Source organism: Glycine soja, chromosome 7 (genome assembly GCF_004193775.1).
Source record: "Glycine soja cultivar W05 chromosome 7, ASM419377v2, whole genome shotgun sequence".
Classification (NCBI taxonomy): Eukaryota; Viridiplantae; Streptophyta; class Magnoliopsida; order Fabales; family Fabaceae; genus Glycine; species Glycine soja.
The window spans coordinates 39786126-39804037 of NC_041008.1; the positions used below are offsets into that span (position 1 = coordinate 39786126).

Below are 17912 nucleotides of genomic sequence, written 5' to 3' on the forward strand. Positions count from 1 at the left end.
AGGTGGACATTGGCTTGGAAGTAAGTGATCATGAGGAAGTTTGCGATGAAACAAGGGTACATGTTGGTTAGCAAAAAGGGCTATATGGTGGTGTTACCAAAGGTAGATGATGGCGTGAAAGCAGGGGTTGGTGCAAGTGTGGAAGAAAGGGTTGGAGTTAGTTTAAATACATTTGTGAATGGTAGTGATGAATCATTCCAAGGGACATGTTTGAAAGTCTTTGACACAGAAATGGACTTGGATACTGAAGATACCTTTGAAGAAGTAGTGGATGATTTGAGGAATGTTGTTAATTCTAGAATTCCATTTGATATTCTTGATGTGATCATATAGGACATGACACAGAGGAAGATTATATGTTTGAAGAATTGGACAGTTTCACTGATTCAGATGATGATGAATAATTTAAAAAGAAGACTGATAAGGTTAAAGGGGAACAAATGTTCAAAATATTATGTTAAAAAAAATATAATCTTCTTCTACAAGCCACACTAGAGGACAAGAGTTGGAAGGATGATGACAATCTCTAACGCCCCAAAAAGAGCACGACATCCTAACATGTTGAGGTAAGGTGACATTCCTGCGTGAGAATGTGATGTCAAGTCAAAAGGACATCGTGTCCTAACATCTCATAGTGGAAGATTAATCTTGACACACAAAGATACATGTACTACACAATACACAATTTTCTCTTGATATTTTCTAATGTAGGGGCTCCTTCGTAGGCGGTAACATTGTTTGGTGTGAACACAACTCAAAATCTATCTAAAGATTTGTTTAATTCAGAATCAATTCTAAACCAAAAATAATTTCTTAACGAGAACTAAATATATAATTTTTTACTTTTTTTTAAGAAAAGTTAATTATATTAAATTAAACTATAATCAAATAATTGCAAACAAGCAAAAGATCTAGATGCTCTAGCTAAAGAGTGAACAACTTGATTGGCTTGTTGGGTTACAAACTGAACAATGCAGTTTTGAAAAGTAGAAATTTTTTCAACACAATTCCTAAGAATATCACCAACTTCATTATTCTGAAATTTTTTGGCTTTGATGCAGTTTATTATTTGCTTGCAATCTGTCTCCAAGATTAAATTATTTTGCTTTTGAGAAGATTGCCAATCAAGAGCAAGTTGCAGCGATCTTGCCTCTGCCTCCAATGGTGAAGGGATACCACTAAACCAAGAGGACATGACTGAGATAAACGTTCCATCTGTGTCTTGAACAGAAGTTGCTAATCCAAATTTGGATTGATCTTGGAAAATTGATGCGTCGGTGTTGCACTTCACAAAATCATAAGGAGGGGGGGGGGGGGGGAGAACAACAACAAAAAGATCAACTTGGGTTTGAGAAAATTTGCTAGGTGTAGCAAAAATAAGATCTTTCATGTCTTGAACAGATGCAGCCAGATCATTCACTTGGCAAAGCAATGAAACCTCAAGCCAAAGCTTTTTAGCATTTGAACACCCTACAAAAATGTGTCAAACATTCTCTATCAATCCATACAAAAGGAACACGAAGTGGGAAGACAACCACGAGCAACCCTCCATAAGAACACAATCATTTTTCGCGAGATTTTCAAATTCCATAGACTTTTCCAATTTCCACTTACATGAAGATGGGAACTATCAACCATATTATCCATGGCATGATAGTAAGTTGATTTAACCGAGAAGGTGTCATCCTTACTGAGCTTCCATAAAATCTCATCATGATCATGTGAAGAGTAGATAGGCATGGATAGAATTCTTGTAGCATCAAAAGGAACAAAAAGATCATGAATAAGAGTCTCTTTCCAAATTTTCGTTGTAGGGTGAATAAGGGAACTTACTGTTAAATCCAAGAGCCCATCAATAGGAGGAGAAACAATATATGAGTTTTGAGGGTCACAAAACCAAGGATTTGACCAAATTTTTATTTTTTGACCATCTCCCAATCTCCATCTAATTCCATCTTTGACAAAAGCATGTGAAGTATGGATACTACATCATGTATAGCTTAGGTTGTGTCCCATAGAGGAACCCAAAAACTCTCCATTAGTGTAATATTTTGCCTTGAAAACTTGTGAAATAATAGCATCCTGGTCAGAAGCTACCTTCCATTCTTGTTTCCCTAGCATAGCCAAATTAAAAGCGTAAAGATGTTTACCTTCATTCTCTTTTCTAATAGTGAGATGTTCCTAACTAAACCAATTTATACATTTGCCTGAAGTTCTATTACTTCCCCACCAAAAAGAGTTTATTATATTTAGAATTTCATCCTAGACAGTTGATGGAAGAAGAAAAGCATGCATACAATATGAAGGAATAGCTTGAGCAGCTGATTTGATAAGTACCTCCCTACTAGCTTTTGATAAATGCTTTCCTGACTAATGTTGATTTTTTTTCCAAATTCTGTCCCTCAAGGATCCAAAAATTAATTTTTTCTTTCTTCTTATCATGGATGACATTCCAAGATATATACCAGTTCCTAGGCATTCATTAACTCTAAGCTTTGCTAAAATCTGGTCCTTGAGATTTTCTTGAGTATTTCTGCTAAAAAATATTTCTGACCTCTACAAGTTTATAGAAAGCCTTGAAGAGAACTCAAATGCATCAAACCAAGGATATTATGCAAAAGATCTGCTTCTTTTTTTTATGCTCTGCAAAATAAAAAACAAATGTCAGCAAAAAAAAAATAAGCAAGAGGAAAGGAGCTCCCATACACACTTTGATGTCATGAAGATCTCCCTTTCTCTCATATTTTTTTATAAGTGAAGTAAGGCTCTCCATACATAAAATAAAGAGGTAGGAGGACAATGGGTCCCCTTGTCTCAGTCCTTTCCCTGGCCTGGTAAGATAGGTCCAACACCTCTCCATCAACCAACACATGAAACTCCACCGAATTCACACACATCATTCAACTCACCCATTTTCTATGAAAACCCATTTTGTGAAGACTAGCCTTTAAGTACCTCCCATCCACCTTGTCAAAAGCCTTGTTAATATGAATCTTCAGAGCAAATCCACCTTCATTTCCTATCACTTTACACTTCATATGGTGAATGGTCTCTATAGCAACGAGAACATTATCAAGGATAGAACGCCCTTCAATAAAAGTTGGCTGCTCCTTAGAAATGCAATTGAGAAGAACCCTTTTCAACCGGTTAGCAAGCACTTTTGATACAATCTTATACAATACATTACAAAGAGATATAGGTCTCAGATCATTCATAGAGGAGGGGTTATCAACTTTTGGGATTAAAGAAATGTTAGTGCTATTAAGGCTTTGGGGAAAGAAACCTTGATTCAGCCAAACAACTCCATTTTATAAAATTTCTTCACCTAACAAATCCCAATATCTTTTATAAAAAGTACGATTAAAACCATTTGGGCCAGGTGATTTATCAGAGTGCATTTGGAAATAGCTTATCTAAACTCCCGTTTTTTAAAAGGTGCAATAAGAACAACATTATCATTAGATGAAATATTAGCAGGGACATGTGCAATAGTGGCACCAATATCAACCAAGCCTTAACTTCTCCACCATGTGAAATGGCCTATATAGGTATGTCAACAAGATTCACATTAGAAACAACTTCTTTGAAACCCCTCATTAGCCAAATAGGGTAATCAATATGACCCTTTTTGTCCTCAGTTAAAAAAAGATCATTGAAATCTCCTGTGATGCACCAAGGGAGATTTGTGTCTTGAGAAAGAGATTGTAAAAGATCCTAAGAGTCCTTGCTTCTATGTCTTTCCGAGAATCCATAAAAACTTGTAAGACGCCAAGCTGGTTTGTCTTGATAATTGACCTCCATATTAATAAAATTATGGGAAAAATTAATTAAACGTAATCATATGGCTTTCTCCACAACAAAGCCAAACCACCATTTCTGCCCAAACAATCAACAAAGAAGCAACAATCAAAATTCAATTTCACTTTTATTTCATCAATCCTTGTGACATGAACTAAAGTTTCACAAAGAAAAATATAATATCCGATTTATAGTCTCGGACGAGGTCACAAAGGAAATTAATTGCACGCGGGTTTCCTAGGCCCCAATAGTTCGAGCTTAAGCAACTCGTTGTTCATAGTAGGTTGCCAGGTCCCGCCATTAAAAAATGTTGTTCGTTTTCATATTTCAGTTGCTCTTCAAGGTCAACAATGGAGGTTACTGCATTCTGCACAACTGCAATAGTGACTGAATCTATTGCCATCAATATTTTCCTTTTTTGTCCCCCACAATTAAGTTTATGTCCATGTCGTCATCAATTTCCGCACCATTATTCAGATCACCATCAATAGGAGTTATTGCACGGTTGGTGGGCTGAGGTAATAAAGTATTTGGAGATTTGAATGCCACAATTAACAAAACCTCACGTTTCTTGAAGAGTTTTCCACAAAAGTCATTAGAATGCCACAATACTAGCAAAACAACCCCAGTTTTTCATATTTAAAATTGATCGTTTTTGCTTCTCCACCTTCCTTTTTGACTTTTTTCGTTCTTTTGAGAGTTTTGTTGACATTCGCAAGAATTCAAATCCTCATGTATGACATCCATGGGCTGGAGTTGTGCTTATCATCATAGTCCAGAAAAGTACCCAAGAAATTACCAATGTTCTGCCCTACCGCGATTGTAGCAAAGCCTATAGGGATGTTGTTCACCTAAACCCAAACCAGGATTTCACCTTCCTTGATGATGCTAAGAATTAAAAGGTGCTTATCGAAAGTCCAGGGCCCTCGCCCTTCATAACCCGCTACATATCCTTGTGATGATAGAACTAAAATGTGAAAGCACCATTGCCAACGTCCATGATCTATATTCCTTTCAAAATGGGCTCCAAATCTCCGCCATACATTCCTTCATAATATGGACTCTAATGGATTTTTTTGTGAGGAACCTTCCCACCAAACAAAGAGAGTAGTTTTGACCCGTCCCTGAAACAACATCACCCACGAACACCATCTCCTCCCCCCTCCTCATCTTAGAGAGGCAAACCCTGTATATCTGGATGATCCATGATGATACAATTCATTTAAGATCATGTTGTTGATTGTGAAAATTGCACCTACTTCACAAAAGGAATATATTTTCCCAACAAATTGAGTAAGTTTCACTTAATAATTCTATTAACACATAAATGTTTAAAGATGAAACATAATTCATTTTCGATTGTAAGTTCTTTTTAATTAAATAAGCAAGTTTATAGTTTCAACTTATTAGAGAATTGTTTAATACTTAACGCATATAATAGTAATTTTAATAAAGATATCTATTTTTAATTATAGTAATATCATATAAAGGTCTATAAGATGATTTGTAAGTAAAATTTATAATAGCATTTTTGATTTAAAGATGTTTTATAATTATTTTGATTTCGATAGTAATTCAATAAGTAATCAAAAATAGAGATTGAAAAAATAAAAATTTAGAGAAAAAATAAAGATTAGGAAAAGTAAAGGGTTTAAAAAGATGCAATAAAGTAAAGAAAGATGAATTCATATGTAAAAGGTGAGAATGAATACATATATGATCACCTTCTGAACCATCACCCGAAAATTGACTCTAAGAGATCTTATTTATAAACTTTTAATATTAATGGTCAAATTCTATGATTTTGACACGCGTACAATAATATTTCTAAATACATACATTTAATGTTATTTGATATCTTCATGCAATTTCTTTGTAACCGCTTCAACTTATCCCTCAAACTTAAAAAAATCCTATTTTTGAGCGCTTTCTGATCCCACGTGACTTAATGAAGTTATTGAAATCGTCAATTTTTATCGAAATCAATTCTTTCAATGAAGCATTCAACTTCTCAAATTTTAATTCATACTTTAATCACTTTTTAATGCACTTTTTTCTTTGCCTCGAGACAAGTTCATCAAAACTATACATAAGTTTTGTAATTTCTACAAATTTTACATAATATAGGTAACACATGTTAATTGGTATTTTAATATGATTCTAAAGAATCTAACATAAAATTAAGCACACACCTGTTAAATTAATATAATTTCTTATTATTGTATAAAATAATAAATAAGATAAAGGTTATAAAATTACCACACTAATAGTAAAAATTACTACTTGTGTAGGTATGTTGGTCAGTTGGTTATTGTCATTTTTATCATTTATTATAGCCAACTTGTCCCTTTACCCTTCCAACATACACTTCTTCTATTGCGACCCATTTTTCCAATCCACAATCGTGGGAGTGAGCGAACAACTACAAAGGGATATTAGATACTATTGTGAGTGAGTGCGTGCGATTCATTGTGTTTGTGTAGTAGTGACTTTGGGTTGGGTTTCGTCTCAACTCAACAAACGTCGTCGTTCTGCATTTCCCAACCTTCCTCCAATGGCTTCTGCTTCCTTAATCAACTCGTTGACTTGTTCTTCGCGTGCTCCCACTCAGCACTGTTCCACTTTCACCCGCACCACCGCCGCCACGTCACTGAGACAATTTAACAGCCACTGTCGGAGACCACTCGCGACGAGGATCTCGCCGCCTTCCACCGTTGTCTGCAAAGCTGTCTCCGTTAAGCCCCAAACCGAAATCGAAGGTCTCAACATTGCTGAAGATGTCACCCAGGTCCGTGGATAAATAATTCTTTGGTTTTTGCGTGCTTTCGCTTATGCGTGAGAATTCAGCGTTAATTTTTGTTCGTTTTCTTTTTGCTGCTGACGTGGCGCAGCTCATAGGGAAAACGCCAATGGTTTACCTGAACAATATCGTGAAGGGTTCTGTGGCCAATATTGCTGCCAAGCTTGAGATTATGGAGCCCTGTTGTAGTGTAAAGGACAGGTGAGAAACTTCAATTGTTACTTGTTGAACTTGTGATTTGTGAAATCTCCTATCTTGCACTGTTTTATTTACGTGGGGTGTGGTTTTTAACAGTAATGTGAGTCATGCAATGGGATAAGACTTTGTTCTGGTCCTTGTCAAAATGTTTGTGTGCAAAACTTTTTTTACAGTATAGGCTATGTTTAGATAAAAATTTGAAATGTGCTTTTGGGAATTCCAATGCACATTCATGGATTCCAAAGTATAAAATGATTGTGGATGTTTGGATTGAAGTTGACAAAACTCAAAATTACTTTTTACCGGTATAGGCTATGTTTAGATAAAAGTTTGAAACGTGCTTTTGGGAATTCCAATGCACATTCACGGATTCTAAAGTATAAAATGAAAGTAGATGTTTGGATTGAAGTTGACATTACTAAAAAAAAGTACTTTTACTTCCGAAGTAACAATTTTTTTCCTTCTTTAATTGTTCATTGGATTTTGCAATTATGCATCGAATTTCATACTTTAGCCAACGAAAGAATTTGGTACTGATATTTTAGAAATAAAAGTACTTATGAACTTTCCCAACTGACATCCAAAATTATACACACTAATGGTGGAAAACATTTTTATGCAGACATTCAATAAGAATTGACCATTTTAATGTGCCATCTTATTCATTAATATGATGTAGTGATAAGATTAATTTCTATCGGATGTGTAAAATTAATTTAGACCAACAATGTAATATTAATTAATCTCATCTTTTAGAAACATGAAATAAAGTGAAAACAATGTATCTTTTTTGTGACTAGAGAATCTTCGCAATATACTTTTGTAAACATACTCTTCGAAATGTGACCTGCCTATGAGGTAATTAAATTGACTTTTCACCTTTTTGAAGGATGAAACAATACTAAAGACTAAAGAGTGTACTGCTGACACTTCTCTTGTAATTGCTAGTGCAAAATAGAAAATGAAAACAGAATATTTCCATAAACCAAACAAGCCCAAAATGTTTCTAGTGACAAAAGCAGCTGGTTTGATTTTGTTATTGATTTCTTTGCTGTTTTTTTATTGTTTCTTTTGTTATTTGTTAGGTTGACTTGACATGTATAGCTTTACACTAAGTATTGAATATTAATATGGATGTATATATAACTCCTTATATGGCACAAGTAAAAACACTTAGTCATGTATCCATTATTAGGTGATAAATTCAGTTATCGTTAGGTATAAACTCAAAAGTTCATATATGAGGCTGATGATGGTATTTCTATGAGCCTGCATAAGTTATTTGGTCACATAAATTTGCATATTGGAGGTTTATTCTGTCTCTGGTAATTTTTTTTTCTTTAATGCTTCCGATTTTTCATCTTGCAGGATTGGTTTTAGTATGATAAATGATGCTGAGCAGAGAGGAGCTATAACACCTGGGAAGGTAAAAATGATAGAAAGCAAATGTGGATTTCATAGTATGTGTAACATGTGATTTCCCTATAATTATTGCTGCTTGTCCACCATGGCTAATGCAGACCACCTAAACGACTTATTCTTCCCGTGCTTGGCATTTGGTATTTAGGTATCGAATGGTCTTATGGTTGATCATTATGGACACACCAAAGTTTTTAAATGTTTTTTAGCAATATTGTTCTAGAGCCACATATGTAATGCATAGCAGGCATTAATTGAAGTGAAGAATAATTTTTTGGTCGAAACTATAAACATTAGAAATAGTATCTGTACATTGATGATGTACATGGTGTATTATGTCCCTATGTCTATACTCTTGGGCTGCACCCTGGTACTACAGCTCCTTGCTTGACTATAATAAAACTAATCATGCACCTTGTTAATCACTTATGCATATTCAAACGCAAAAGTCGTATCTCTCTATAATCATTCTCTCTCTGTCTTTACGGGAATTATTCTCTCAAAAAAGAAACAAAATCATCAATACACATGCCTTTTGTCAAGAAATTATGCTTGCATGCTTTGGAGCATGTTGTGCTTTTATAATGTGACTGCATATGAGCAATTTTTTAAAATGTTGCGAGACTTTATATGCCCTAATCGGAGTTTAAGAGGGTTATATGTGTTTATTATAAACATTTTTCTGTTATCAATATGGCATGTTACACAACTTTGCTTGTATATTTACTGGTTTTGACAATTCTAGAAACTATAACTTAGTCTGGACATTTTGGCAAGTCAACCTTTTGCTTTGGGGTGCAATGAAGCAGTATAGTTTCTTTTACTTTGATGCTGCAACCATATATGGTTTTTTTGGAAAAGCACATTGTGTTCTTCATAAGAGCTAGTTAAATTTTGTTGTGATTTACTTTATTCAGATTACCTGTGGCCAAATACATTTTATGCTGCTTCATAAGTTTTTGTCATTCTGAGTTAACTTGTTTCTCATGTGCATTTCAGAGTATATTGGTGGAACCTACTAGCGGCAACACCGGAATTGGTCTTGCCTTTATAGCAGCTTCAAGAGGTTATAAACTCATTTTGACAATGCCTGCTTCAATGAGTTTAGAAAGACGAGTTCTCTTGAAAGCATTTGGGGCCGAGCTTGTTTTGACTGATGCAGCAAAGGGCATGAATGGAGCAGTTCAAAAAGCTGAAGAAATTTTAAAAAGTACCCCCAATGCATACATGCTTCAACAATTTGATAATCCTTCAAATCCTAAGGTATTTATAGCTTATTCTATGTTTAAGTGCACAAATCCTATGTTCTTGGGAATGGGAACCCTTGCAGGGTGCATCATTATGTCCAGCCTCCAGGTTAGGCCTGTGTGTTGTACATTTGTATTCAGCATTGGTAATTGATACTTCTCTTACTTATCTTTAGTTGAAAGTCTTGCTTGAAACCGTAGTCACAAAGTCCATGTTAATTGAGATGCAAAAGCAAATTTTCCCTTAAAGATAAATGCATTTTGCTCCAGCTAAAGGCTCCAATTAACAACATATACATCCCATTGCCACCACACTTTATCAAGCCCATAAACTTAATTAGAAGAAAATGCTCATAGCTGTGACTATGAGAGCATAACTAAGTTTCCCTAGACATACCAATGAGCCTACACCAAACACCAAGGCCCTTATGTATCTAACAGCTGGACAATGTATTAGTAAGTCTATAGCCATTTATCAAGTGTAGTATCCCATCACACAGACATACACCTATTCAGAGATAAGATATTGTTTGGTCTGTGCAGCTGCAACATCTCATTATTGTTTATTCTTGTGAGAACTGTTCCTCAAATGAATGATGTAACTTTAGAACACTAGCTGGCAGCAACTAGGATTTCATCAATGTTATTAGTGTTAATTCTAGTAGGTACTGTTTTTTAAAAATGAATGACCTAACCTTAGAACCCTAGCTGGCAGCAATGGCAAGTTCATCAAACCCATTCTTGGGTTACTTTCTCCTCAGGGATGATGACCTTGGTAATGTTTCTCACAATAAACCATTACAAATTACTTTCACTGTTTCACATGCACTTTATCATTGGAAAAAGCATAATTTGAAACACTTATATGCTTTTACAAACTAGTAATCTGTCAACAATGATTTTTAGTTTTTTACTATTGATTTGAATTTGAAGATATTTAGTTGTGATAAAAGATGAGATGATTTTTTTAATCTTAGCTTCTCTGTCTTTTCTGCCTGTGGTCTTCTAGAGGAGTTTCTTCTCTAATATGCAAAGGAACTGCTTGGTTCTTTTGATTTGATGTGCTCTCTCTCTTTCTCTCTCTCTGAGATTTCCTGTTGCTGTGTCCTTTATAGCTCAAAGATGATTGCTGTTCTTTCTTTTCTGTACTCTTTCTCTCCCTTAATGCATTCTTCTGTTTTTAGCTTTCAGCAGCACTTTGTCATGACACATGGGACACACACACAAGGTTAAAGTTAGTTACAAGGTTTCCAGAAGTAACAAAGTCATGCAGCCAGTTTAACTTTTTATTGAAAAATTGTCTCCTTATGCATTATTATCTAAGATTGCTATAGAAAAGAAAAGGGGTTGGGAAAATGTTCAAATTGTGAGCCAATATTGTATATCCCCTTTGCATTAGTTAAATTCAAGTTGATTGAAATGTCCTACATAGATAGCATCTGTGCTGCCGTATGATCTGATATATGAAGTTGAATTCAACTATACAGATTCATTATGAGACAACTGGCCCAGAGATATGGGAAGATACAAGAGGAAAGATAGATATTTTAGTTGCAGGAATTGGAACTGGTGGAACTGTTTCTGGAGTTGGCCAATTCCTAAAACAACAAAATCCAAAAATACAGGTACATCTTTCTCAATGGCATTGCCAAACCCTAATTTATCTAATATTATCAATCAATATAATGATGTAAAGGAACAGTCCATAAAATACTTGGTGTAAGTGTAAATGAATCTATGTATTCAGTATACTGCTCATGTCTTATCAACGGAAGCATAATTTCGTCTAGGAAAGCTTTCTACTTTGTTGGATTCCTTTAAGCATTTTTTCCTTATGTATCAGGTTATTGGTGTAGAGCCTCTGGAAAGCAACATACTTACTGGCGGAAAGCCAGGTACAAAAACATAACAAGTTTCTACACATTTCAAATCCAATATGTTAATTTTAATTTCTTTTAAGTTATATCTTTTTCTTTTTTCCTGCTAAACCACAGGACCTCACAAAATTCAGGGTATTGGGGCTGGTTTTGTGCCCAGGAATTTGGATCAAGATGTGCTTGATGAAGTTATAGCGGTCTGTTCTTATGCTTTCCTGTTGTCCTTTTCTATTTGTTATAATCCAATGTTTTTTGTTGTTTCCTAAACTGAGTGTTTTAAAAATGTGTTACTAATTATTTCCAAAAGCAATTAGTTGAACTTGTCACGTTTTGAAATTTGAATCATTCTGCGTGATTCTGTTGTATGCATTTCTTCTGGTCAACATGCATGTATTATTATGACAACAAATGCTCCTTGTCTACTGACCATTTGCAAACTAAATTGATGTTGACATTTGTTTTTTATATTTGCTTTACCTCTATAAGCTTTTGCCTACTGTACTAGCCAACAATGGTGAATGTCACAATTTTCTTGGTCTGTATTATAATTAACCTTCCCTTTTGTGAATTTGGCAGATATCAAGTGATGAAGCAGTTGAAACTGCAAAGCAATTAGCACTCCAGGAAGGCTTGCTGGTTAGTCCTTTATGTTCATCTTTTCACCTGTATGTGTGATTTGAGTTTCTTAATGGGTTCTGGCGTGCATATCCTGTGCACTTACACTCTTACAGGAGACATGCCAGGGTTGCTTGAAACAATCATGCACAAGATGATGGCGTCTAGTACCCTCATCATATATTAAATAAAATGTTAGTTACGTTCATGAATGATCCTTCCCACACCCTATTATGAAGGGCATAAGAACTTGTGTTATTTAGCTTACATCATGTTTGAGTTAATTTTCTTCAAATCCTGCGACACCTCAACTCTGACACCAATAAAGAGTTTGTATCTGTTGTCTTTGCCTCTTACCTGCTAACTTCAATTGGAAAACAGGTGGGAATTTCTTCAGGAGCTGCTGCTGCAGCTGCTTTGAAGGTTGGAAAGAGGCCTGAGAATGCAGGCAAGCTTATTGGGGTATGCATATTTCCTACAAAAAAATCTAAATCAATACATAATTGTACAAGGAATTTAATCCATCTGGTTCTGGAATGAGATTGATCTTTGCTAAAGTTACGAAAGCATCATACAGATGGAGTTCCTCATTTTACCAATCTAATTATATTTTATTTTTTTCTTAGCAACCTGGCCTTCAAAGAAATGTCTAGATTTTGGTTCTTAAGGACAAGTTTGCAGATTATGTCTTATTCACCATTTTCTGATGTTATTTAAGTATCCAGTTGCTTGCATTGTAGCACACTGCTAATTCTCATCCATTAGCTTATACATGATTATCTTGTCCTATTTGCTCGTCTTTTCTGATTGGTGGATTGATTGTGTTAAGGACCTGTAGGGATGGAATGAAAACTTAGCTGGATTTGTCCATAGTGCTTAGTGTGAATCCACCTAGTATCCTGGCTGAAAAGGCTGGAAATGCTTTGTATTTTGTATTATGTACTTTTGCCCTGCTATTGTTATGGGCTAAGTTTCTTCTCTTTCCTTCCTTTTCTGGTTGGCATAACTAGCTTGAATTATATAATTTCAAGTAAATTTTTGCTCTCCTTTTGGGAGAGGGGTTTTTGGTATGTAGCCAGAAAAAGGATCACTTCACTTCCTGCAATTTTTCTTTCTCTATTTGCTTAAACGTCATCATTTGTTGTTTCTGGCTTTCTGCCAATTTTATCTTTTTTGTACTTAAAGCTTCATATAATTTTGAAATTTCAGTATTAAATTACTCTCTTACGTTTTAATGCACAAAATATTTATTGCTTGCAGGTTGTCTTCCCAAGCTTTGGTGAAAGATATTTGTCTACTATTCTTTTCCAGTCAATTCGGGAAGAATGCGAGAAAATGCAACCTGAGCCATGAATTGACTTTGCTTGTTAATGTTTCATACTCATTCTCCACGAGTATCTGTATGTAAATGACAGTGTGACATGTCCATGTTATGTCCGTGTTTCTCATTTTTGACACTCAAGAAATTAGATAACTGTGTAAAGGTCATTGACTTGACTTACAGCACAGATCAATGGCCCTTGATTGAATAAGTTTTTTTCCTTCTCTCTTTGGGCTAAAACTTTTAGATGTAGTAGGAATTACTGGCATTGCTCTTCTTTTTGTATGGCAGCGTAAGAAATTTCTGTCTAATGTTCGCTATTAAAAAATAATTGATGAAACAGTTTATCTGTTGCATTTTGTGCACCCCCCTCCTCTAGACTTGCTTATTTTTATTTGACACCCAATTAATCTCTCTTCCCACCAGGAATGGAATCAGAAAAAAATGTTAAGACAAAAATGTAGCTTAATAAAAAGGGGTGAAGAGGAAAGCTAGAGTGTTAAAATTGAAATGCTAGAAGTTAAACGTTTTTTTTTAATAAAATTAAAAGGCTACAAAATTAAAATTAGATGTTAAAAAAAGTTAATGGTACATATAAATGTTATATTAGAAGGGGGAGGTGAGGCAAAAAAAAAATTGTGTAAATATTAGGAGGTTTTTATATTATAGGGGGTGGATGTCCATGTAGCAATACACTTGGTTGTGCCCCTGCCTCCCACTAGATTGACCCATGTTAAGATTAAAATGATATCTTTAGTTGTGATTTTATTTTTAAGTTAGGGATGGAATTCTAGTCTTTAGTTAAGGTATATAAGTGTACAGTTGTTTGTACCAATAACTTTTATCCTCGTCTATCTTTAGTCGTAAATAAATTCCCCTTGTCTAAATATTTTTTTTAAAAATGAATCCGAAAGGAACGAAGAATGAGTTGTCATTTTGACATTTTCTGGCTGTGCCAAACAGGGTAGTCCAAATAATTCACCAATAAAAAAGTTAGTACACTGGCAGTGTAGAACCAACAAAATATAGACCTGTATCCTCTTCTCTCGTCACCTTGCATGTAGTAAGAAGAGAGAAAGATACAGGATTTAAGTTGAATTTGAGTCAGGTATGGTTTCTCGTTAATCTCGTGTCTTTTCCCCTCTACAAGTACTTGAGGGAGAACAAAGAACAATATAAGGGAAGTGCAAACAATAATCTGTTTGAACCTAAAATAAAATCACTAAAATGTACGTCGTGAATAGCAACACAAGAACTCATTTTAATTTGTACAGATTAGACTTTAGCTTACACTTTGACCAGTTGGTTCTATTTCCTCTAAACTCTAAAGTGAGCAACTGTAAAATAGGTAATCCCAATTGTTGATGAAATCATCCGTTAATATTCAAACACGTGTATGGTTCATCATGCATGTATATATAATTAACAATTGAGATTATTTATTTTACTTTTTAAAGTAAGTTGGTCACTTTAAATGAGTCAAATTCACACACACACAAAATAAATAAATAAATAAATAAATAAATATATATATATATATATATATATATATATATATATATATATGGTTCACAAAGAGATACTGACATGTATATAAAGAAAAAAACACAAGAACTCGCTTGTGTTTGGTTGGCTCAGCAGTCACAGTGGACTTCATGTTCGTTCAAGTGCAGTAAAATATAAAACATTGGCATCTTTTTGTCTTTTTGATAAAGATAGAGCAATGATATTTGCTCATTTTTTTCAGCCGATCGACTTCCTTGGGATCATAATTCATATATAAGAATTGAATGGCTGTGAACTTAGAAACAAAAGTGCTCTTCCATTTTTCTAAAATATAAGTCACATGTCACATGCCCAAAGCTCAAAAGCTAGGGTGACTTTTTTTCTTGCTGTGCAGTATAAACCGAAGAATATGATCGCCGGTCGTAGGGAATCTGAGTTCTGAGGACCACATTATGGCTAGAAGCTACAAGTTAGGTAAAGGGCATGTTCATGAAAAGAAAATGGAAAAGTGGATTTAGAGTAATCAAAATGTGCATATGGTAGTTTCATTTTACAAGAAAAAATGATTTTTTTATTCTTTGATTGAATTGAACTTTGGAATGAGAGGAAAGATAGAAAAAGAAAAAGAAAATAATAAAATATTTCAGTTCTTTGAGTTGATTATGAAATTAATTTTTAGTTTAAAATTTAATCATATTTAAAATCCGTTCTGCTAGGGTATGTGCCAACTGAGCTACACAAATAAGTATAAAAATTAATATGTGAAAAAACAATGGTTGATTTTCTAATAAATTTATCTGAGTTCACTGTGAAGTGGATTGTGTAGTTCTTGCACTCAAGAAAGGTTTTGAATAAGAAAGCTAACGCACTATGCCCCGTGGATTCCAACAGTGCAATGCATAAACTGGGCACGGGTTGGGGGGGCCATCAACCCTGGTTTAATTTTCTATCAGATAAAATATTGTACGAAAAATTAATCAATTAGGTTGATATGCTTTTTTATATATCAGCAAAAAAAAAAAAACGTGTAAATTTGAATAGATAGATATGCAACATATTTACATAATTCAGAGCAATGATAGAGAGGATTTAATATTCGTAAAACAAAATTATCCCTTTTAAGTCACGGACGGAACCACAGCTATCGGAGTGCCCCCCTAATTTACAAAATGTTCTGAACTATACAGTTTCATGTTTAAGCAAAAAAAAATGTCAAAAGTATCAGTACACTCTTTATTTATATATATTTTATGTCTAATCAAAACCCAACACATAAAATATATAATCAATTTATCTATTAATTTTTTTAGACATATATAAGTATAAGCTATTTGAGTAGTGTTATCAAATATTACATTCTTTATTTTTCCTTTACTTCATTTTTTTAGTCATTCCCTTTTTCTTTCAAAAATATTAGAAGGCCGAAAGCAAATCAAGTTAAATGATGTGTTACTTTTTTTTTCTAGTTGGAGTTTATAACAAGTCTCTTCTTTTTTCAATGTTATAGACTATATTATTTTTCTTATGTTAAAATTTAGTTTAGTTTTTTATTTTGTTTTATAATTTTTAGGGTAAGTGTTTAGTCCTTGTCAATAGTTCCTCTAAAAATTCCTGTTTATTTTTATTGTTCATAATTAGTCTCTGTGAGACTTTGTTTTGAGATATGATATATGTACAATAATTTATATTATATCATTTTATGATTTGTCAAATTTTTGTCTTTTTAATAAAATTTTCTAATTTTTTTGGAGTAAACTTATGAGCTTTTAACTAACTTATCAATTAATTTTACTAAATATTTTAAAATATTGATAGTACTGATTTAATTATTAAAGCAAATTATGTTATGAAAAAACATTATGTGCAATTTTTGCAGGGCTATGATACATATTACTTTTAAAACAAAAAAAAATCATTTAAATATATTGAATTTTGCAATTTTTCACTTAATAATTAATTTCGGAATTTATCCTTGTGCATAAAAGTTTCTTAAATTTTATGTAATAATAATGTAACCTGTTAATTATTCTTAAATCAAATTGTCTCACCAAATTATATATATATATATATATATATATATATATATATATATATATATATATATATTTTTTTTTTTCAAATCGTTAAAAAAGCTCGACCATTAATATTAACTACGTAAAAAATTAAATTTATTTAGTGACGTATTAATTCATATATTGCACGATAATATTAAAAAGTCAAAATCAAGCTCACATAATAATAATAATAATAATAATAATAATAATCACTATTACTATTATTATTATTACTAAACTTATTATTATTATTATTATTATTATTATTATTATTATTATTATTATAATAAAAAACAGTTTAATCCCCCATTATTTTTACCAAACCCAATATAATGTCTTAAAAAACGACATATAATAACATCCTTGAATAAATTCAGTTTTTGAATCAATTATCTGTATAGTTATTTTTAAATTTTAAATTATAATTATTTTCATTTATTTTTAATTTATATATCATTAAATTATATAATTTCATTGTAATTTTATATGATTTAAAATAATTTCTCTTTTAATATATTTTACATTTTATATATTTTTAATAATATTCAGCTTTTAGCAAAAAGAAAAGAAGATAATACTCAGACATTGTACAAAAGAGTTTATGATGCATTATAAAGGAAATTTATTTCACTTTACTCATAACTATTTCACCTCATGGACAAGAATTTGTTTATTTTTAAATTAATTTTTGGCCCATTTGATATATTTATTAAACTTTGTTTTAGCAGAATAAATAGAAAAACCTTAGTTTTTTTTTTTAAAAAAATAATATTAAAAAATAATTTACATTTAAGAATAATATATGAAAATAGTTTGTTAAAAATAATTTCATTCAAATAATAAAGAGAAAAACCTTTTTATGGGATACAAATAGATAGTAAGATTTTTGTATTTTACCTATGGAAAATTAATTCTAAATTACTTTGTAAAGACATTATGCGCGTCAGGAATCATGTAAAGATATTGTGTACATCAGAAATCCTACATAGACACTGTGCAGTGACACTATGCCTGTCAGGAATCTTGCAGAGATATTGTGCGCGTCACTGTGCACATTAAGAATCCTGTAGAGACATT

The 17912-nt window shown here is 32.9% G+C and overlaps 1 protein-coding gene across 1 annotated transcript; it reads left to right on the top strand.

Moving 5' to 3' along the window:
- Window positions 1-6138: 6138 nt before the first annotated feature.
- Window positions 6139-13631, top strand: LOC114419630 (cysteine synthase, chloroplastic/chromoplastic-like). The gene is made up of 10 exons (XM_028385356.1): window positions 6139-6586; window positions 6690-6799; window positions 8165-8222; window positions 9215-9478; window positions 10950-11087; window positions 11306-11357; window positions 11457-11536; window positions 11916-11975; window positions 12336-12416; window positions 13215-13631. Exons 1-10 carry the CDS (start codon window positions 6353-6355, stop codon window positions 13305-13307), a joined length of 1170 nt encoding a protein of 389 aa, XP_028241157.1. The 5' UTR covers window positions 6139-6352; the 3' UTR covers window positions 13308-13631.
- Window positions 13632-17912: the final 4281 nt, after the last annotated feature.

What these genes read in the sequence shown, in the direction of transcription:
- LOC114419630 (XM_028385356.1), top strand. Translation starts at nt 6,353, where the DNA reads ATGGCTTCTGCTTCCTTAATCAACTCGTTGACTTGTTCTTCGCGTGCT. An exon ending in AACAAAATCCAAAAATACAG is followed by an intron (nt 11,088 to 11,305) that starts GTACATCTTTCT and finishes CTTATGTATCAG; the next exon opens with GTTATTGGTGTAGAGCCTCT. An exon ending in ACTTACTGGCGGAAAGCCAG is followed by an intron (nt 11,358 to 11,456) that starts GTACAAAAACAT and finishes GCTAAACCACAG; the next exon opens with GACCTCACAAAATTCAGGGT.